This window comes from Podarcis melisellensis (genome assembly GCF_964234715.1).
Source record: "Podarcis melisellensis genome assembly, chromosome: 7".
In the NCBI taxonomy this organism is placed as follows: Eukaryota; Metazoa; Chordata; class Lepidosauria; order Squamata; family Lacertidae; genus Podarcis; species Podarcis melisellensis.
Window position 1 is genome coordinate 3,219,187 of NC_138539.1, and position 23,029 is coordinate 3,242,215.

The 23,029-nt window shown below is 48.1% G+C and overlaps 1 protein-coding gene across 3 annotated transcripts in view; it reads left to right on the forward strand.

Moving 5' to 3' along the window:
• The first annotated feature begins 12,656 nt into the window (after positions 1-12,656).
• ARHGAP39 (Rho GTPase activating protein 39) overlaps positions 12,657-23,029 on the forward strand; it is a 194,266-nt gene continuing 183,893 nt past the window's right edge. For 2 of the 3 annotated variants that reach the window (XM_081918707.1, XM_081918709.1), the window contains exon 1: positions 15,225-15,259. In XM_081918707.1, coding sequence (XP_081774833.1) covers positions 15,246-15,259 — 14 coding nt within the window. In that variant the 5' untranslated portion in view covers positions 15,225-15,245. Of the gene's footprint in view, positions 12,855-15,224; positions 15,260-23,029 lie in introns of those variants that run through there. The other variant, XM_081918708.1, reaches the window with a different exon arrangement.

Here is a 23,029-nt window from a genome sequence, read left to right on the forward strand (position 1 = left end):
GTGAGTTCGTAAGTGACTGTGAAGACCAATTCTGGATCCACACATCCTTCCACAGTGGGGACATAGGTTTCTGGGCAGGAGCAGATCACAGTGAGGGTTTGCCAAGCATGCCTTCCTCTTAGCACGTCTCTCCCTTGCATCCTGAGTTCGAGTGTCTTCAAAGCCCATGACACCTTTGGTAAAGGCTGTTCTCCAACTGGAGCGCTCGCAGGCCAGTGTTTCCCAGTTGTCAGTGTTTATACTACATTTTTTTAGCTTCACCTTGAGACAGTCTTTGAATCTCTTTTGTTGACCACCAGCATTACGCTTTCCATTTTTAAGTTGGGAATAGAGTAGTTGCTTTGGAAGTCGATCATCAGGCATCCTCACAACACGACCAATCCAATTAAGTTGATGTCGAAGAATCATTGCTTTGACACTGGTGATCTTTGCTTCTTCCAGTACACTGGCATTAGTTCTCCTGTCTTCCCAAGTGATGTGTTAAATAAGAGCAACTGGTGGTGGACTCTCCTTCTTGGAGGTTTCTAAGCAGAGATTGGATGGCGTCTGCCATGGATGCTTTAGTTGAGATTCCTGCATTTCAGAGGGTTGGACTAGATGGCTTTTGGGGGTCCCTTCCAAGTCTATGATTCTATGACCCAGTTTGCTGCCTGAGATAAAGGCCAAGGTGACGCCACTCTGTCCCATGTGCAGAACCTGACCGGATGGGCTGTTATTCCAGCGCTGTTGACACTGGGCTATCTTAGGAAGGGCAGAGCAGGCTAAGCTTAGGGGACTCTTAGGCAATGCCACCCTACAGCATCTACCATCTGATGCATCTGCCTCAGTCTGCCTTATGACAGGGCCGGCCTTCTCCCTCTCCAGTCATTCCCATCAGGAGGCTTTTCTCTCTCTCTTTTTAAAAAAATATTTTTATTAATTTTTACATAAAGTTTCCAAAAAACATACAACATATTTTCTTATCTTATACAATGTTTTGGACTTCCATGAACCACTTCTGAAGATTTTTCAGTCTTTATCACTTAATCTGCATTTCATTAATTTCACTATTACTTTTAATAATCCTTCACTATAATTCTCTATATGCTTTTCTCTGCAATATTTCACATAGTCCTCCTTACAAAACTTCTTGCAGTCCTACCAGCGTAATCTGTTGATTACAATTGCTTTTCAAATAGTTCACATATTTACTCCAGTCCTCTGAGAATCTCTGGTCCCGCAGGTTTCGAATCCTTCCCGTCATTTTATCTAATTCTGCAAAGTCCATTAATTTCGTCTGCCATTCTTCTTCCGTCGGTAGTTCTCTTTGTTTCCATTTCTGTGCCAATGGTACTCTTGCTGCCGTTGTTGCATATAAAAACAATTCATTATCCTGCTTGTTAATATCCTCCCCTGCATGCCAAGAGAAATGCTTCTGGTTTTTTTATAAATGTATATTTCAACATCTTTTTCATCTCATTATATATCATTTCCCAGAAGCTTTTCACTTTCTTACATTCCCACCACACGTGATAAAAAGATCCTTCTTTCTCTTTACATTTCCAACATTTATTACTTATTTTATACATTTTGGCTAATTTCACTGGTGTGATATACCATCTATACGTCATTTTCATCACATTTTCTTTCAAAGCATTGCATGCTGTAAATTTTAATCCTTTCTTCCGCAATTTCCCCCACTCTTTTAACTGTATATTATACCCCAAATCCTTGGCCCAATGTATCATAACTAACTTTACCCATCAGGAGGCTTTTCTCAGTGGCTTGTTTCTTCTGTGACTTAGGATTCTTCTCCAGAGAAGCTGTCTCTCAGCCACATCATTAGATGTAGGTGGCAAGCAAGATTCTTTCCATCCTGTTAGGAATTCGGATCCAAAGATGGCTTTGATTGATTTTTTTCTGACGTCGAAGTTATGATACTTTCCTTCACTGCTGTTTTATGGTTGTTTTTATCACTTACAGCGCTTTTATATCTGTCTGCCGTTTTTTATTTTATTTTTATGGCACGGTGTTGCTGAGCACTTCATGCGCCCGATTGTTGGAAATGTGGCCTATAAATTGATTTTGCCCGACGAACCTTGTAAATAACGATTGCCTCCCGCATGCGCCCTGTTCCTCCCCACAGAAGATACCCTCTTACTGAAATCATCCATCAGCCAGGGTTAGACAGCAGCGACAAGAAGAGGGTTTTCTCAAAGGCTGACTCCCCACATCGCCTTAAGGAATCCTCTCCAACAGAAGATCTTCCAGAGTCCAAGCCTGAGCATCTTCAGGAGAAGCATTTTTTAAAAAAAATATTTTTAATCAATCAATCAATCAATCAATCAATCAATCAATCAATCGTTATTACGGTCCAGAGACCCAACAAATCGTTACAATGCAATGCACAATTCAGACAGCCTATCTCCAGGTTAAACAAGCATTTTGTTCAGACTTAAAGATAGGGATCGTTGGTTCTTGCAACCACTGATAAAAATTTCGCCACTGCTAATGTTCTAGCATTTGTCCGGTCTTCCAATAGGAACCTGACATAGTGAGCCTCTGATTTTCCCGGGAAAGATACCAGCAAGGGGAATATCAGTTCAGCCCTGGCTTGCTCATATTTTGCACACTGCAGCAAAATATGTTTTATAGAATCGATGTCTTGAGCACACGAGCAAAGTCTGCCCTGGTAAGGAACTCCTCTCAACCTGCCATCCAACACTGCAGAAGGAAAGACGTTTAGTCTGGCTTTGGTGAAAAGCCTTCGATAGTTTGGTACTGTCAGGTTTTTAATGTAAGATGTTAACTTAAAGACATGCCAGTATTGTGCTCCTACTGCCAGTGGACTACAGACTGTGTGTGATCGAGATTGCAAGACACTGTGTGTATTATCCCATAATCTTTGCTTTAACGTCTTTAGGGCACCTTCATAACCCAGTTAATATAGTTTTGGGGGGGGGGTGACAGACCAACAGAGGTGGCTTTTTCTAGCCATGGTTTTCTGCCATTTGCTGACAAATTCATCTTTGGTCAGGTGTTGGTACAAACCCTTCCCTAGATCAAACACTGAAATCCTGAGCCAATGTTTTAGGGCAGCCCACCACGCTTTAGTTGAAATTGGGCATTCACCAGCTTCTAACAGAAGTATGGAGTTGGGGACACAGTTGGGTACCTGCAGCAGAGATCGGAGAAATTTTGCCTGAAAGCCATCTAGCTTTGGCAGGTACGCATTATGCCAGACATTTGCAGCGTACAGAAGTCGGGAAATGGATTTTGCATTGAAAACCCTTAAGGCTGCTGGAACATATTTGCCGCCCTTTGTGAAGAAGAATCTAAGTATGGCTAGCTTTGTGATCTCCGCCTTTTGAAGGGAGGTGTGCCAGTGGTGCTTCCAAGATCCTGTATGATGGAATGTGAGCCCTAGATAACTGAAGTACCGTATTTTTCGCTCTATAAGACGCACCAGACCACAAGACGCACCTAGTTTTTGGAGGAGAAAAACAAGAAAAAAAATATTCTGAATCTCAGAAGCCAGAACAGCAAGAGGGATCGCTATGCAGTGAAAGCAGCAATCCCTCTTGCTGTTCTGGCTTCTGGGATAGCTGCGCAGCCTGTATTCGCTCCATAAGACGCACACACATTTCCCCTTACTTTTTAGGAGGGAAAAAGTGAGTCTTATAGAGCAAGAAATACGGGTATTTAATCTGTTCAAGGTTATGGCCACCCAGCTTCCATTTAGACCGGGAGAAGCTTCTTTCAAACTCTAAAATTTTAGATTTTTTTCATAATTAAATTAAATTATTTCAACATATAACAGCATCATACAGATAAATAATTAAATGTCCCATCTCACCCAGGAGCTGGTGTTTAGGCAATGCGTACAAAATAGCAACTAAATAATATAAAGCAATGAGACCCGCTAATCTCAGGGTCGTGGGTTTGAGCTTCTCGTTGGGCAAAAGATTCCTGCCTTGTGGGGGTTGGACTAGATGACCCTTGGGACCCTTTTCCAATTCTACAGTGCTATGATTGACTGTATCGTTGTGTGGAATAGAGGCAAAAGCATAATAAGAAAATATATATTTTGTAAGATTTATTCACTGCTTGATTGTAAAAAAAGAAACCTCAAAGCAGTGCACCAAGAAAAAAAAAAGGTTTTTCGAAAACCAATAAGAAAAAATTAACAACAGTAATTTGAAACTTTTTAAAAAGTTAAAATAACATTAGACTAAAAGCAGATTAAAACATACGTTGACATTCTTCAGGTCTGGATAGGCTTGTCCAAACAAAAATGTAAATCGAGAGTAAATCAAAGGCGCCTGCTTGATATCAAGTGGCAGGGAGTTCCAAAGACCAATTTCTTACACACACTGTCATCCCCCAGAGCACCTTAGAAGCTCCACATGTTTGACGACAGAATCTAAGCTCATGTTTTTTAATAGGAGAAAGAAGTCGCAGAGATGCTGTCCAGAGGGCCCGGCTCTTTCCTTCCATAAATCACCCTGCTGCAACTCCTGCTCTGCAAAGAACAGGATGACATGCACTCTAGGCAGTATAATACAGTAATACCTTTTCTGTTCAGTGGGAAGCTCAGAAACTGCTGAGTGCAGACTCAAGTAACTTCGGCTGGGATGCACCAGATCGGAAGCTCAGAGGACTCCTCTCTTCCCAGGACAGCCCCAACCACAGCAATGTGATGCTTATTGCCGCAGAAACAAATCAAGGTTATAGGGGACCCCCGCACCCCAAAGAATTAGATTCCCAAAGTGGGGGGGGGGACTGTCTCTGGTGGGGATAATGCTGGATATGTAAATGACTCTCAGACTCCGAGAAGCTGGTATCACTGGATCAATATTTGTTGAATTAATTAAACTAAATAGTTTTAATTGGATTGGGGGTTTTTAAAGGCACAATTAATTGTGACTGTTTTGAATTTAATTGCTTTATTACGGCTATACTAAATAATGGGTTTTTATACAGTCTGAAGCTCAACATCAAAAAAACTAAGATCATGGACACTGGCCCATCACCTCCTAGAAAATAGAAGGGGAAGAAATGGAGGCAGGGAGAGGTTTTACTTTCTTGAGCTCCATGATCACTGCAGATGGTGACAGCAGTCACAAAATTAAAAAATACCTGCTTCTTGGGAGAAAAGCAATGACAAACCCAGACAACATCTCAAAAAGCAGAGACATCACCTTGCTGACAAAGGTCCGTATAGTTAAAGCTATGGTTTTCCCAGTAGTGATGTATGGAATTGAGAGCTGGACCATAAAGAAGGCTGATCGCCAAAGAATGGATGCTTTTGAATTCTGGTGCTGGAGGAGACTCTTGAGAGTCCCATGGACTGCAAGAAGATCAAACCTCTCCATTCTGAAGGAAATCAGCCCTGAGTGCTCACGGGAAGGACAGATCCTGAAGCTGAGGCTCCAAGACTTTGGCCACCTCATGAGAAGAGAAGACTCCCTGGAAAAGACCCTGATGTTGGGAAAGATGGAGGGCACAAGGAGAAGGGGACGACAGAGGACGAGATGGTTGGATGGTGTTCTTGAAGCTACCAGCATGAGTTTGACCAAACTGTGGGAAGCAGTGGAAGACAGGAGTGCCTGGCGTGCTCTGGTCCATGGGGTCACGAAGAGCCGGACACGACTAAATCTAAACAACAACAACAAGCACAGGGAACCGAGGGGGTGGTGGCACGATAAAGTCCGGGAATTGTGGTCTTAGAAAAAGGGAGAGGCTGAATATCTGGGCGCAATGACTGCCAAAGATCAGGTGTGTCAAAAGAACATGAGCAGAGGTTTGCAACCAGAGATGTCACCTGTCCTTCTTTTGTCCTATGGTGATGCTTTCGAATTTTTGTGTGTGAATTGCAACCCCCCCTTCACATTGCAGAGACCCCCAGGGGTAGGAGCTGCAAGTTAAGTTTTTTAAGAGAGGAGCAGCTACATGACAGATGCATTGCAGGAGACTGGACTAGATAATTCTTGAGGGTCATTTCCTGCACTACAATCCTTTGATATTTATTCCAGGGCACCTGAATGTAAATTGGCACAATTTAAATTAAGGCCATTGTTCAAACTGGGGTGTGATGGCATGCCTTCCTATAGTAATAATAATACAGTGGTACCTCGGGTTACAGACGCTTCAGGTTACAGACTCCGCCAACCCAGAAATACTACCTTGGGTTAAGAACTTTGCTTCAGGAGGAGAACAGAAATCGCACGGTGGCAGCAGCAGGAGGCCCCGTTAGCTAAAGTGGTACCTCAGGTTAAGAACAGTTTCAGGTTAAGAACGGACCTCCAGAACGAATTAAGTTCTTAACCAGAGGTACCACTGTAATAATAATAACAAATTATTATTTGTACCCCGCCCATCTGGCTGGGTTTCCCCAGCCACTCTGTGTGGCTTCCAACAAAATATTAAAATACAATAACCCATTAAACATTAAAAGCTTCCCTAAACAGGGCTGCCTTCAGATGTCTTCTAAAAGTCTGGTAGTTGTTTTTCTCTTTGACATCTGGTGGGAGGGCGTTCCACAGGGTGGGTGCCACTACCAAGAAGGCACTCTGCCTGGTTCCCTGTAGCTTGGCTTCTCACAATGAGGGAACCGCCAGAAGGCCCTCGGAGCTGGACCACAGTGTCTGGGTAGAACGATGGGGGTGCAGACGCTCCTTCAGATATCCTGGTCCGAGGCTGTTTAGGGCTTTAAAGGTCAGCAACAAGACTTTCAATTGTGCTCAGAAACGTGCTGGGAGCCAATGTAGGTCTTTCAAGACTGGTCAAAACAAAAAAAATTCCTTCCAGTAGCACCTTAAAGACCAACTAAGTCAGTTCTTGGTATGAGCTTTCGTGTGCATGCACACTTCTTCAGATAGTGTGTATCTGAAGAAGTGTGCATACACACGAAAGCTCATACCAAGAACTAACTTAGTTGGTCTTTAAGGTGCTACTGGAAGGAATTTTTGTTCTGTTTTGACTATGGCAGACCAACACGGCTACCTATCTGTAACTGTTTCAAGACTGGTGTTATGTGGTCTCAGCGGCCGCTCTCAGTCACCACTCCAGTTGCCACATTCTGGATTAGTTCTACCTTGGATGTTTCAGAGGCGAGATTAGATAGTCAGGGATGCATTATCCTGCATTGTAGGGGGTTGGAATAAATGACCCTCAGGGTCCCTTCCAACCCTAAGTTGTTTTTTTAGTATGGTGCAGTGGTTAGAGTGTTGGTCTAGGACCCGGGAGACCAGGGTTCGATTCCCCACTTGGCCAGGAAACTCACTGGTTGACCTTGGGCCAATCTCAACCTAGCCTAATTCACAGGGTTGTTGTGAGGATAAAATGGGGGAGGAGGAGACGTATGTCAGCCACCTTGGGCTCCTTGCAGGGAAGGTGAGATACAAATATAATAATCATCACAACAGAAGGAGGCAAAGACTCGCTTCCTGCCACTCCAGGGAAAGAATTGGATCTAGGGTGGCATCACTTAGAGGAGGGCAGATTTCTGTTCAACAAGAGAAAAAGTTCCTTGATGGCACAAGAGCTGTTGGGCAGCGGGACCCATTGCTTACCCTCCAACATTTCTTTGATGAAAATAGGGACGTCCGGGTGGCGCTCTGGGTTAAACCACAGAGCCTAGGGATTGCTGATCAGAAGGTTGGTGGTTCAAATCCCCGCGACGGGGTGAGCAGTTCGAAAGCACATCAAAGTGCAAGTAAATAAATAGGTACTGCTCCGGCGGGAAGGTAAACGGCGTTTCCGTGCACTGCTCTGGTTTGCCAGAAGCAGCTTAGTCATGCTGGCCACATGACCCAGAAGCTGTATGCTGGCGCCCTCGGCCAATAAAGCGAGATGCGCACCGCAACCCCAGAGTCGGTCACGACTGGACCTAATGGTCAGGGGTCCCTTTGTTGTTGTTGTTCTTTAGTCGTTTAGTCGTGTCCGACTCTTCGTGACCCCATGGACCAGAGAACGCCAGGCACCTCTGTCCTCCACTGCCTCCCGCAGTTTGGTCAAACTCATGCTGGTAACCTCAAAAACACTATCCAACCATCTCATCCTCTGTCGCCCCCTTCTCCTTGTGCCCGCCATCTTTCCTAACATCAGGGTCTTTTCCAGGGAGTCTTCTCTTCTCATGAGGTGGCCAAAGTCTTGGAGCCTCAGCTTCAGGATCTGTCCTTCCAGGGAGCACTCAGGGCTGATTTCCTTCAGAATGGAGAGGTTTGATCTTCTTGCAGTCCATGGGACTCTCAAGAGTCTCTTCCAGCACCAGAATTCAAAAGCATCCATTCTTCGGCGATCACCTTTACCCTTTATTCAACAACAACAACAACAACAACATTTATACCCTTCCCATCTGACTGGGTTGCCCCAGCACAATACAGTGGTACCTCTGGTTGCAAACGGGATCCATTCCGGAGCCCCCTTCGCAACCTGAAAGGAACGCAACCCGGGCCTGCGCTTGCACGGGTCACGATTTGTCGCTTCTGCGCATGCGGGTGACGTCATTTTGCTCGACTGTGCATGCACAAGTGGCGAAACCCAGAAGTAACCCTTTACGTTGTGGGACACAACCTGAAAAAACGTATCATGACGCAAACGTAACAAGAGGTATGACTGTACAGTACAATATTAAACATGAAAAAACTTCCCTATACAGGGCTGCCTTCAGATGTCTTCTGAAAGTTGTAGAGTTACTTATATCCTTAGCTTGGGGGGTTGCGTAACTCCATACCCTCCAACATTTCTCTGATGAAAATAGGGACATCCTAGGAAAAGTGGGACATTTTGGGATCAGATCAGAAACTGAGCTGGCTTCTGTCAATCTGGGATTGTTGCTGGAAAATAGGGACCCACTTGGAGGGTCTGCCATTGTCTGGAGAAGCGGTGGGCTCCCTCTGGCTGGGGGTTTTCATGCAGAGGTGGGACAAGCCATCTCTTGGCTTGTCAAGCTCGGGAGATCTTGCATGTTTGCACCCGAAGGCGAAAAACGCAATCTCTGCTTCCGACATCATGATTAAGTCCCCACCCTGCTCAGTGTTTTTCTCGCCTCCTTCGTTTGCAGACAGAGCCTGGCTTTCCGTGTCTGGCGTGGCACCTTATCATTACCCACTCAGCGAGGCTTCCGGTGGGATGTTTACTCGGAAGTAGGTGGCCCCACTGATTTCAGCGAGACCCGCCTTCCCTCCCTTAAGTGTGCTTGTTGCTCCTTCCTTCTACTTTTAGATGCATTTTAAGCTAGGGCCTGGCTGAATGTCGCTGCATCCCCCAGACTTGCCCTCCGGTAGCTCTGATGCAGATCTGTGACTAATGTGAGATGCCAGCATCGCTTTTTGCCTACAGACACCGGGGTGTCACTGTTGCTATGGAAACAGGCTCTTGCAGGGGGGGCTGGGTGGGGGGGGCTTGGTTAGCGTGTCTCCTCCTTTCCCCTTTTTGGTTGCTGAATAAAGGTTCGGTCACCTTTTGAGGAGGAATGACAGGGCCTTCTCTCTGGGTGGGTGGCAGGACCAAATAAAGCATGGGTAGGCAAATTGGGGACGTGGGTGGCACTGTGGGTTAAACCATAGAGCCTAGGACTTGCCGATCAGAAGGTCGGCGGTTCAAATCCCCGTGACGGGGTGAGTTCCCGTTGCTCGGTCCCTGCTCCTGCCAACCTAGCAGTTTGAAAGCACGTCAAAGTGCAAGTAGATAAATAGGTACCACTCCGGCAGGAAGGTAAACAGCGTTTCCGTGCGTAGCTCTGGTTCGCCAGAAGCGGCTTAGTCCTGCTGGCCACATGACCCGGAAGCTGTACGCTGGCTCCCTCGGCCAATAAAGCGAGATGAGCGCCACAGCCCCAGAGTCGGCCATGACTGGACCTAATGGTCAGGGGTCCCATTACCTTTACCTTTAGGCAAACTAAGGCCCGGGGGCCGGATCTGCCCCAATCGCCTTCTCAATCCGGCCCGTGGATGGTCCAGGAGTCAGCTTGTTTTTACATTAGTAGAATGTTTCCTTTTTAAAAAAATGCATCTCTGGGTTATTTGTGGGGCATAGGAATTCGTTCATTTCCCCCCCCAAAATATAGTCCGCCCCCCCACAAGGTCTGAGGGACAGTAGACCGCCCCCCTGCTGAAAAAGTTTGCTGAGCTCTGAAATAAAACATCCAACTCCAAGCCAAAGCGTGTAAAACTTGTAGGCTGAGTGCTCCCCATTGGACATCTCGCAGTATCCAAGCATCGTCATTGTGGCCTCTGCCTCTCATCTGTTTATTAATTAAATGTGTACACACCGTCCTTCATCTGTAGATCTCTGTGTGGTTTGCAGCATTAAAAAAACACAAGGTAAAAACACAAAATGCATAATAAAAAAAAACACGGGCGTAAATAAACTGGCCTACTCTACAGGGTTGTTGTAGGGATCACGCCAAAAATGTTGTGAGCATAAAATGAGGGTTGAGGGACATGAGATGCATGCATGGCAACACAAACTACTCAGAGAAATAATGTACTAAAGCAATACATAAAACTGACGTCCGCTAGAAGATACAGAAGAGTTTGGATTCCAAATTTTAGTATTGCCTGCCTACACCATATTCTCCATTTCGGTGCTTGTGGGTCCCGTAAGCCTCAGCCTTCGGCCGCGGTGCCATTTTTGCATGTCCTATTTATGAAGGACGCCTTATTTCTCCCTCACAGGTTAGAGAAAGATGAGAGCAACTCGTAATTCTTTCTCTGCAGGCACCTGAGGAAAGGCAGCACGGGCCCACAAACAGCGTTTGGGCGAGAAAATATTATTTGTATAAAATTGAGATAATTTATCTTCTGTACGTCACCTTGAGGAATCTTTCTGTTTCTCTCTCTGTTTTTTTAATTGGAAAAGCGGCTAGCAAGACTTCTGCATAAATAAGATATTATAAATACTTCAAGAGGCCGTTTTCAGAGGGAAAGCTGCCTGCACAAAGCACAGAAGATTTGGGAACAGAACTGCCGCAGGAAGGCTTTCAGCTGGTTTCAACAACGTTATATCTATGTGCACACACAGATATATATATATATACATAAACACGGCTGTTTGCAACCTTCAGCATCCATGTCAGGAGACTGTGAAGGTACAAAACTGGGGGGGGGGGGGCGGCGGTGAAGGTTAGGAGATGGTGGAGGCTCCATACACTTGCAGGGAAATAACAAGTCCCACAAACCAGCCCACACAGTAGTGGCGCCTATGTGCTTCCCTCATGCCTCTGGGAAGAGGAGGGTACGAGAAGTCATGACAGAAGCAGTGCTATTTTTCCAGAAAAAGAAGTGCCAAAATTCATCATGAACGCCTTGCTTGCTCTCCTGATGGTGCCCACCTGAGATATGACGGATCTCAGGTCCGGGGAGTTCTGGCTGGGAAAAAAAGCCCTGGATAGAGGTTTGTAAAATGACACCTGGGATGGAGAATGTGGATAGAGAGAAAAAAATTATGCTTCTCTCAAAGTAACTAGAACGCAGGACCACGCACTGAGAAGCTGGATGCATACCCTCCAGTGTTTCTCCAGTGAATATAGGGACATCCTAAGGAAAGGCGGGACATTTTGGGATCAAATCAGAAACCAGGACTGCTTCTGTAAATCCAGGAGTGTCCCTGGAAAATAGGGGCACTTGGAAGGTCTGTCAATGTCGGAAGATTCAGGACGGATAAAAGAAAGGACTTCTTCACACAGCACATAGATAAACTGTGGAACTCACTGCCACAGGAGATTAATAATAATAATAATAATTTTGTATCCCACTCATCTGACTGGGTTTCCCCAGCCACTCTGGGCAGCTCCCAGCATATATCAATACAGTGGAACCTTGGGTTGCGAACGTGATCCATTCGTGAGGCATGTTCACAACCTCCAGCGCCGCATCTCTGAACACGCAGGACGTGATTCAGCGCTTCTTCGCATGTACAAAGTGCGATTTAGCGGTTCTGCGCATGCGTGAGAGCCAAAACCTGGAAGTAACCCGTTCTGGTACTTCTGGGTTCGGCGCGGTTTGCAACCCAAAATGCATAACCTGAAGCGTCTGTAACCTGAGGTACCACTGTATAGTAAAACTGGATCAAAACAGAAACCGGGACGACTTCTCTAAATCAGGGACGTCCCGGGAAAATAGGGACACTTGGAGGGTCTGAGAATGAAGTGCTGATAAGGCCAAAGTTGCAGGTTCAATTCCCATATGGGACAGCTGCATATTCCTGCATTGCAGAGGGTTGGATTAGATGATCCTCAGGGTCCCTCCCAACTCTTTGATTCTATGACATGACACCCTTGAACATGTGCAGAGTGCTTCCCTCCTTCTCACTGCCTTATTCCCTTTCCGGTGGCTGAAAAGAGAGAGAGAGAGAGAGAGAGAGAGAGAGAGAGATTTCATTACGTTTTATTTTTATTTTTTAAGCGGGCACATTTTCTCCGACATGTTTCCAGGGGCCGACTGGATGCCCTTGAGAGGCCTCCTCTCGTAGGCCCAAACATGGCTGCCGCCACCTCAGGTGAGACGGCCGCAGAAACTACACTTCCCATGAGCCCTTGAGGCGGAGGGAGGGGCTGGCTGGCGGGGCGGAGCCGAGGCCGCCTTGGCCCCGCCCGTGGGCGAGCGCCATTGGCCGAGGGCCGTTGTCGGTGGTGACGGCGGGACGCGGCGGCGGCGGCGGTGGCGGCATCGTCTCCTCCTGGCCGGCGCTGGCAGCCCGTCCGTCGCTCCGTCGCTCCGTCGCTCGCTCCGTCAGCGGCCAGGAGGAGGCGGCGGCGGGCGAGGAGCCGCAGCGCTGCCGGGGCCATGGGCTGCCGGGCGGGGGCCGCCGCCGCCCCTCGCCGCGCCCGGTGAAGACCCCGCCGGCTCGGGGGAGAAGATGGCGGAGAGGTAGGACCCCCCCCCCCACGCGCGACCCCCAAATCCTTGGGGGGGAGGGGGAAAAGACCCCCACGCACGACCCCCAAATTCTTGAAGAGGAGAGACCCCCCCCCTCACAGCTGCCCCCCCAGCAACTCACGGGGGGGGAAGGCAGGAAGAGACCCCCCCCACGCGCGACCCCCAAATCCTTGGGGGGGGAGGGGGAAAAGACCCCCAGGCACGACCCCCAAATTCTTGGAGAGGAGGAAGAGGAGAGACCCCCCCCACAGCTGCCCCCCCAGCAACTCACGGGGGGGAAGGCAGGAAGAGACCCCCCTCCCCATGCACGACCCCCAAATCTTTTGGGGGGAGGAAGAGGAGAGACCCCCCCTCACAGCAGCCCCCCAGCAACTCACAGGGGTGGGGAGGGAGGAAGAGACCCCCCTCCCCATGCACGCCCCCCTCCTGCCCCACAACACGAACTTGTGTGGGGGGGTAGACCCCCAACCCACTGGGGGTGAGGAGGAGACCCTCCCCCACAGCCAACCCCCCCTAAACCTTCCCTCACCACTACTGCATCAGAGCCCCCCCAACCCCATTCCACGTCCCCCTCCCCCAAATCTGCCCTCCTGGTTTTTTTTTTGCGAGGGGGGGGGTTCTCCCCACCCAAATCAGCCGCTTTGCAGCGCAAGGATAGGCGCCCCCCCACACCTCCCGCCAAGCCCCCTCCCCAAAATCTGTCCCACCACCTCCACCCCAGGTGGAGATTTTCGCATCAGTAGTGTTTCTCCCCCCCCCTCAAAAAGAACCTCTTTTCCCACCCAAATCCTATTTTCTCCTTCGGCCAAGCCAGCTCCATTTATACTTTAGTCGTCATCGTAGTTCCCCCCCCCCAAAAAAAAATACCCCATCTGGTCGAATCAACCCCACCCATCTCCTTGCAGAACCCCCTTTATTTACCCCCTTGGAAAATACAGAGAAAGGGGCACTTTCTCTCTCCCGCCTTCTCCTCAATCCCAATTTCAGACCCTTTTTGCTCAGTCTGACCCTCGCCCATTTCATCCATTTGGGGCTATCCCATATTTTCTGCAGCGCCCCCCCCCCCGCAACAGTACTGTCTCCTTACAACGCTCCTCTCTTTCTTTTCCCATGCTGGAAGGGGTTGGCATTCCTACCCCCTTCCTCAATATAGGAAGACCCCCCCCCCTCCATAGATCCTGCACTCCTCCCTGTTTTCCCCAATGCACCTTCCTTGCTGGAGAGCTCGTCTCCATAGGGACCGCCCCCCCCCCCGCTTGTGAACACCCCCACAGTAGCAGTATGCCCCACCTGCTATAGGGAGGGCACCTTGGTACATTCAGTGCTCTCAGAGGGTTACCCCCCCACCCCAAATTCTCCCCTCCTTACAAAGTGCTAGGGCAGATCGCTCTCTTTTCTGAGGGTGGGGGGCACCCCTGGAAGGCCCTGTGTGCCGCCTTCCTCTACTTCCTGGGAGACCTTTCCCTCTCCAGCCTGGGACAGCCCCCCTTTCCTCCCCCCCTCCTTCCCAGGGACCCCCCCCCTGTCACCTTGACACATTTCTCCCTTTTTAGGACCCTGCCCTGAAGGTTCTTCCCTACCCCTGATCCTGTGGCTCTTTTTAGAGACTCCCACTCACCCAAATTTCTCCAGTCCCCCCCCCCATAGCTGTGCAGGGATGGGACCTTACAGAGGAAGGAGCCTGAGTTGCCCCTTCAAACTGATCAGACCCCCCCCCCGCAACCTCCTCCCATTGCAGGGATTGGTTGAAGAGACCAGTGCCACCCATCGGCCCTGGAGCTTTTCCACTCCTGGGGGAGGAATATGCCATTCCGGACAGGACCTCACAGCTGTTTCTTGGGGGTCCTGCTTTCTGCCCCCATGTGGTGGTGGTGGGGCTTGGGTGCCCCCCCCCCACCGCATGGCACCTGCCCATGCCCTTCCCTCTGCAATCAGGTGGCTTTCTGCCTTTCCTCCTGCTGAAATTTTGGTCGTGGATATTTTGCTTCCGCCACCTTGCCAGTTGCCCCAAACCTGCCCTGTGCCCCATTCCTCTCTGCTGGGGGGGGGTCACCACCCTCCCCCTTCCTAATCCAGAGCTGGTGTGTGTGTGTGTGTGCATGCACACGAGATCGAAATCTCTTCCCACCCTGAATCGCATTTATTTTATATTATTTTGCTCCTATGTCTTCCGGAGTTGAGTCTGTGCCTCTCGCTCATAGGGGTACAATTAGCATGGATTGGGGGGCAATCTGGAAGCCGTTGGTGCAGATTGTGGCTTGTGGGGGGGTTATTCTTTTTTTATTGAAGGGATGGGCTCTTTAAGTTGGAGGCGAGCCAAGTGAACCGGGCTAAGGGGCGTGTTTGGTGGGCGATCTCCAGCACCAAGCATGTTGCAAAAGCATGGAGGACTGCAGGTTTGGCCAAGCGCGGGGGGGGGGGGAGAGGCTTCGTGGGTGGAAATGGCTTGGGTGCTTATTTACATCAACACGAGGCATACCGACGGACGAGGGGGGGGGGTCGAGCCGTCTCAAGCCGTGAAGCGGAGCTGGGTGGGTGGTGGAAATGCTGCATGGTTCTCTTCCTAGCCACCCCTTCCCCCTTTGAGAGATGCAGGCTGAGGTTTGGAACTGGCGGTTGCAGCTGTGGGTGCATCTGTGCCCAGCTGGGTGTTGTGGAATGATTGGGATGCTCTGCTGGGGCCCCCACTGGTGCAGTGGGAGGGGTTGGGGGCCGGGGTGTGTGTGTGAAGATTGGCATTTGGGTGGAGCGCAACCGGGATGCAGCAGCGCTGGCTCAGAGCATCCAGAGCTGGAGGACTGGTATGCGGTCGGATAGCTTCCGGGGGGGGGGGGGCTGCTCTTCAGATGCTGCCAGCTGCTTGCTAACCTACTGCAAGGCGGGGAAATTATTAATTCCCTCCCCCCCCCCCGCTGTGCGTGCAATACCGTTTGCATTAACCCTTGGTTGGTGACCTTGGCTGGCGGTCTTTTCTACAAATGGAGCTGGGCGTGAGAATTATGGCTGCATGGGCAGGCGACTCCGGCTGACTCCTGCGTGTGGCTGTGTTTGTCCCCTGACCAATAGGAGACGGTGTGAGGCTGTGGTTTGGTCCACCCCGCCAGCGATGGACCCTGCCAGGTGGACGGTCCTGCCCCCGAATTGGTGCCTTCGATCTTTTGCATGTGTGGTGGTGTGCCCCACATGTGGGTCGTTGCGCTGGATGCTGACGAAAGTGTCACAGTTGAGTTTGGTGCGGGCGCAGCAAGGAGGGGAGCTGCCTTCCTCGTTTTTTGCATCTCAGCTGTCAAGCGCCGATTGTGTGGGTCTGGTGGAATAAACCAGCACGCCTGCATTTTGCGTAACACAGCATGAAAGTAGCAAGAGTGAGCTGATTTCAGTTTCTACAGAGGGATAGGGACCACAATGCATCGTTCTCTTGCTTAAGGCATGGGAGGCGGCCGAGTAAGAGTCTTCTCCCTGAATCCTAGAGAAGTCTGGTTCTAAGTTAAAAGTAGAAGCAGGCACCAGGAAAAAAAAACAATGCAAAGGCCACATTAAGGCAGTACCTTCATCAGGACAGCCAAAATATTGCAAAATAGTGTGTGACCTCTTTGAGTTCCCCAGAACTCTTCATCTGGCAAACGTTAAAAATAATTATTTAAGGGGAGGAAGGGGTGCTGCGGGTGTTCAAGTCATCCATCCTTGTCTGATTCTGCTAAAAGTCTTAAGATGGAGTATGCAAGGAGTTTGAAGACATTCAGAGAAGGTTTTAAACTGTATCTGTATGTTATGCACATTACTGCACATTGTGTTGGAATTTTAAGGCCAGAATTTTGTTAGGTACCCAGGGGAAGAGTTTGTTCAATGAGAGGTATTAACCTAATACAGATTTCTGTTGGGGAAAGAGTGCTTTTTTGGAGTGGCAGCACTTTTAGCATCTCCTGTTACATTTTGGTGTCCTCTTCACAGATTACTGGAAGGTGGCAAAAGAGAAATTCCTAAACCGTGTCTTGCTATTGGAGACAAGAGAAGCAGAACGAGCCCACCACTATTGCAGCTTCCAGGTGGTGATGGAGAAGGGAATTCTTGAACCACCTGACCAAGAAGAACCCAGGGTTTCTTAGCTTCTGGTCAAGTGAATGTTGTAGTAGGTAGATAATCTGATGGGTTCAATAGCTTTTCTGCAGGGACCCTGAGCGAGAATAGATGGCGAGGCTTTAAGGAACTGCCTAACAAACAGCTGCCTTCTGTGGAATTAGATTCTTGGCCTGCTTGGGGATCTGCAAGGTCTTGAGGTTTCAGAGGTCTTAGGATTGCCAGTTTCCCTTGGAATATCTTGCATTCAAAGTGTGAACTCTACCTGTAAGTGTTGTTGATTTAATTCCGTTGGGTTGGGTGAATTTGGTTGATGACATCAAACACTGAGGCAGATGATTCTCCAAACCATAGTTTAGGTAATCCACATCAAACTGTGGACTTCCATGAACCTTCCCCCACGTGTCTCCAGGACGCTGTTTGCTGTTTTAAGACCAGCCATAGTTGGCCATGATGCCTGAACTGGCAAGGTATGGATAGTGTGGTTGCCCCTCCAAATCAGAATGTGAAGAAACTATATGGCTTGGAGGGCTGGCACTAAACATAGTTAGTAGTTTAGTGCCAGCCGTAGTTTGAGTCGGCAAATATACATGTGGGGCGGAGGAAGAATATTGTCCCCATCAGTCCTCCAAGCCATAGTTTGGAGGCTCCTCTGAAGTTGACACTTGAGTTACACAGGGTTATGTTACGGGACAGCACGAACCAAAATTGTGTATAGTCAAAAAACGTTGGGTTCAATGGCTGGTGGGATCTCCACAGTCTTTCCCCCCACCCAGAGGCCCACCCCAATTTATTTATTTATACTGTATTTTTCTTTGCCAAGCTCATAAAGCAAAATGCACTCAAGTTAAATAGGGCTGCCATATTTCAAAAAGTGAATATCCAGACACAAGTGTTGTAGAGGCTTTTTTGCAAAGTTGCTGAGCTGCTGCTTCTTCTTTTTTTGGAAAATCCAACATAAAAAAATGAATTTTTGGAACTATTTTAAACAAAATTCATCAAAAATCTACACTTCTGACACGGGTCACCATACACCTGGATTTTCCCGGGCATTGCAATGATTTTCCGATGTATGGCAAGCCCTAAGTTAAATGTGCATAAGTTGCTAGTTACCAGTATTAAAAACGGGCAATTTTGGCTTTGGCATGGGAGAATGGCAAGGTTGAGGAATCAAGAGTTCATCTCTTATCCTTTGGAAGGTTACTAGTCTTGAGTAAGAGTTCACGTTTTGTTTCCCACTGAGTAGCCAGCTGGAGAAGTTCTGGTCACCAGAACCATGCCGCCCTTTCCCTTGACAGACTGGGCTTCTGAAATGCCCCACAAGTTCTGGCACAGCCCCTTGCTCCAATCTGAGTGGGCTGGGGGGGGGTGGGTAGATTGCATACAACATGAAAACAAAGCACTGCTGGAGGTTGCTTTGCCTTAATTTTGCGAAACAGCCTGTGATTCACATTTCAGAATCTCCGGGTTCAATACTTGCCATTTCCAGAATCCCCGGGTTCAATACTTGCCATTGATGGTGTGCCGTTAGCAATTTGTGCCCGAGTCACTATGAAGCCGTCAGTGCCCGTTGTGCTAAGTTCACAGCAGCGCTCTGCTTAAATTTGTTGCCATCCAAGAGGCTTGAAATGTAAAACCTTGAGGTTTGCTTCTTCTTTAAGCAGACTGGAAGGGGCCAGTAATAATAAGACCCTGTTCAGTGGAAGCTCATGAGCTGAGCCTTAGTCTTTACCATGTGGTACAGCTGAAAACAAGACGCAGTGACTCTGATTTCCCCATTGCTATGTTGTTGTTGTTGTTGTTGTTGTTGTTGTTGTTGTTGTTGTTGTCAGGTGTATTCGGCCTCCTTCCACCCTTCATCTCCTCACCCTTCCGCTTTTTTTTTTTAAGGCACTGACTGTTCTCTGCCTGCCTCGATGTGCTTCCATCGACCCATTTAGCACTGAACTCTTCCTGAATGTAAATTACTTCTGTGGGCACTGGGTATGAAAATCCAGCCTCCCTGTCACTGGCTAAAAGCACTACTAACCCCCTGAGCCAAAGACCCATTATCATAGATGCATTGATTTTACTCTGCTGCCTCCTACGGGCCTAACCCTTTCAGGGCCTGCAGCCGGGTTAGGTTCGTAAGCATGCCAGCAACCCAAATGCAGCCACCTCTGGGCTGGGATGTGCTAGACAGAACTATAGGTGTGAGTCTCCAGCCTTTTCATTTTTTCCATACTTTACAACCATTAAAGGTTAGTCCTTTGGGGGATCATAATTCCCGTCTACTTCTTTTGCGATGTACGATGGCTGCTAACAGTTCTGAGCAGACAGTAGCCAGAAAATATATATATATACTTCTTGAAAAACTGGAACAGCAGCACTGCAAATAATTTACTGGACCTCGGATTATTTTAGGCTGGTAAGTTACTGGCTAACAGCTTATTTGAGACCGCCTGCCCACCCCCATATATCTATGCCGATCATTTGTGAAATGGTGGGAGCAAAGGAATGCATATTCCTGATTTGCAGATGCTTCCATCTGCAAGCTAAAAGTGAACATAAAGACCTACCAAAAAAAATCCTTCCAGTAGCACCTTAAAGACCAACTAAGTTAGTTCTTGGTATGAGCTTTTGTGTGCATGCACACGAAAGCTTATACCAAGAACTAACTTAGTTGGTCTTTAAGGTGCTACTGGAAGGAATTTTTTTGTTTTGACTATGGCAGACCAACACGGCTACCTATCTGTAAATAAAGACCTACGACACTCTTGGTAGGGTCAAAAGATGTGTCTCTTTCCAGAGTCCATACCTAGAAGCCATTTTTAATCATGCTGTTGATGAACGAGACCCAACTGGCTCAACATTAACTTTGTAGTGCATTATAAAGATTGGCTATGGGCTGCTCATGGGCCAAATGTACCCATGGATGGTTGATTGGGAGCGGTCGCCGAGACCACATAACACCGGTCCTGAAAGACCGACACTGGCTCCCAGTACGTTTCTGAGTACAATTCAAAGTGTTGGTGCTGACCTTGAAAGCCCTAAACAGCCTCCACCCCCATCGTTCAGCCCTGAGGTCCTGCTCCGAGGACCTCCTGGCAGTTCCCTCCCTGCTAGAAGTGAGGTTACAGAGAACCAGTCAGAGGGTCTTCTCGGTAGTGGCGCCCGCCCTGTGGAATACCCTCCCATCAGATGTCAAGGAAATAAACAGCTATCTGATGTTTAGAAGACATCTGAAGGCAACCCTGTTTAGGGAAGTTTTTAATGTGTGATGCTTTATTGTATTTTTAGTATTTTGTTGGAAGCTGCCCAGAGTGGCTGGGGAAACCCAGCCAGATGGGGGCGGGGTATAAATAAATAATAATAATAATTATTATTATTACAGTACTATTGTTATTATTAACCTTCTGGGTTCTGTGTCATGTATTGCTCCTACCACTGCATGAACAGCCTCTGTTGGGTCTTGAGATCTCATCTAGGGAGGAGAAAATAGCAGAACTACATGGGTGGTTGGCTGGTCACTTGGAATGGGAATGCAAAGAGGGATCGGGGCATGGAAACCGCCATTTCTATGTGCATTCTTTTAATATTCACATGAAGAGACTCTAGGAATGTGCACATCTTTCCCTGTTACAGCAGAGTGACGTAGGTTTTTGTGGTCCTCAAAATCCAATGGGGCCTTGGCACTTAGGATCATTTCATGGAAGGGCTCTCAAAAGTTTCCCTGCCTAAACCAGGAACCCTGCAGCAAGAGCAGGGAATCTCAGGACGTCTGTGCAAATGTCCAAGTCCTCCTGGCACTCTGAACCATTCGGTTTGCCACCTATGAATTTGATGCAACTCGCCCCCGCAACTAATTGGAGTCCTGGCCTGCAGCACCTTGGGCCCAATCCTGCACATGTTTGCTCAGAAGCGAGCCCCACTAAATTCGTTGGGGTTTATTCCCAAGTAAGTGGGCCGTGGATTGCAGCTTTTTCTGACTGAAACCCGCCTTCTCCGATCCATGAAATGTTACACCTCCTTACCAAACCCAGATGGCCAGTTCAGGGTAAAAGCCTCTGAAGCTCTAATCCATTTGATTACCACTTTGGTCATAATTTCTAGGCACAATGGAAGTTGAGAAAGGCTTCAGTACGAGAGAAACACCAGGCAGAAAATCAATACGTGATAGATCCGACCGTGCGGAGGGACTCATAGCCGGCCTGTGTAAATATGCTTTTCTGTTTCTCTCCATCAGAACTTTATGGGTTTTTGGAGGGGTCGTGTGTGTACAGAGGGGGTGCACTTTAGCTGTAATAACTAGGGGGTGGGTGGGATTCCTCGCTGTCGTGTCTGGTGTTATTAGACCGCCTCTGAATTTTCTCCTGCTGCCCCAGCTTCATGTTCTGAGCGGCTTGGGGTTTGGTGCCTGAACGAAGGAGGAATTCTGACAGGTTGTCCAAATTCCTTGACCCCGAGCCACGTACTGTCACCTTTCCATGCAGCCATGAGGCACTGGACACACGTTACTTCTGTTTCGAGGCCTCCTGCGTGTTTCTTTATGCTTGCAAAATTTCGTCCCTTGTTATGTAAAAGCCGTAATGTCATCACGAGAGGCGGCCGTATATATCATGTGTAGGAAAGATTAGGCTGTGGGGGAGTGCCAAAAAAGTTAAGAATGTGGCTTTAGGTGCAGAGTTTGGTCTCAAATTGCTTTTGGTTCCTTAAAGCAGGTTCTCCCAGAACTTAGTGCAAATATATTTTTCAGAGTTTGGCACCCATGTCTGCTGAGGATACCAAAAAAATCTGTGTTTCTGATTTCCTGTAGTTGTTCCACTTTCGAGTGTAATAATGATGATGATGAAGATTTGGATCTTCCTGCTTCTTCTGACGGCTGCATCCTTCCTCTCTTGCAACCCCTTCTGATTGTAACTGGCTTTCAAGACATCCATTTGTGATGAACCTGTCTTGCTTTCTCCAAATCCCACCTTAAAAACCCACCTTTACCGTGAAGCCTTCAACTCAAGCCCTTCTTTCCATGCCCTACAGCTGCTTTTGCCAACCTGGTGCCCTCCAGAATTAGTGCAGAAATAAAACAAGATTAGAGTGGTACCAACCTGTTAGAGTAATGAAGCTTCTAATTGTGGCAGTGGGTTATAGCAAAGCTAACTGCTGTGACATCGTGGTGACGCTGGTTTGATTCAGACATGTATATTTTTCATGGACCCAGGCCCAGTGGTACCTGTAATTTGTTTTTGAGTAGGTGCGGATGGAAGGAAAAAATAACACATTTATGTTCTATTATCATTTATCTTCTAAGATATAATTGGATTTGGATTTGATATCCCGCTTTATCACTACCCGAAGGAGTTTCAAAGCAGCTAACATTCTCCTTTCCCTTCCTCCCCCACAACAAACACTCTGTGAGGTGAGTGGGGCTGAGAGACTTCAGAGAAGTGTGACTAGCCCAAGATCACCCAGCAGCTGCATGTGAACTAGTGAGAAATCAAACCCAGTTCACCAGATTACGAGTCCACCGCTCTTAACCACTACACCACACTGGCTCTCTATAATTGGTGCCCATTTCACAGAAATTGTGGATGTCCAACCTGGCCATGTCTCACTGTCAACAGAACAAAAAGTGATTTGGGTGGGGTGGGAGGGAGGAAATTTGGTGGATTGTTGTTTCCTCTTTGTTGTTGTTAAAATAATGGCCGTACCTGCTGTGCTAATAACGTCTTTCCCCCTCACCTGCTCCAGAGAAACTTGTTGAAGGGACTGTTCTTTTGCTGACGGTTCACCTGATTTATGGTCCGGTGTCCTTTGGGCTGTGTTCAAATGGTGGCCGGGGCATGTAAAAAGCTTGTGCATGCTCTTCAGAGAGCAGGAAAAGGAAAAGCAATTCCGCTTAGCTGAGAAATGGGAGGCTTTAAAACAAACTGAATGAAGTGGCTTTTGAGCAGCGCAATGGGGGACTCAGTACTCCGACCAAGAGCAGGCTCAGTTTGCAGGTCTTCTCCATATTACTAAGGAATGACGTGCCCTTCCAGGGCCGACACCCTTGGCCTGAGCTCTTCCAGGAAAATCCCAGATTCTACATATTGAAGACAGTGGATAGAGTA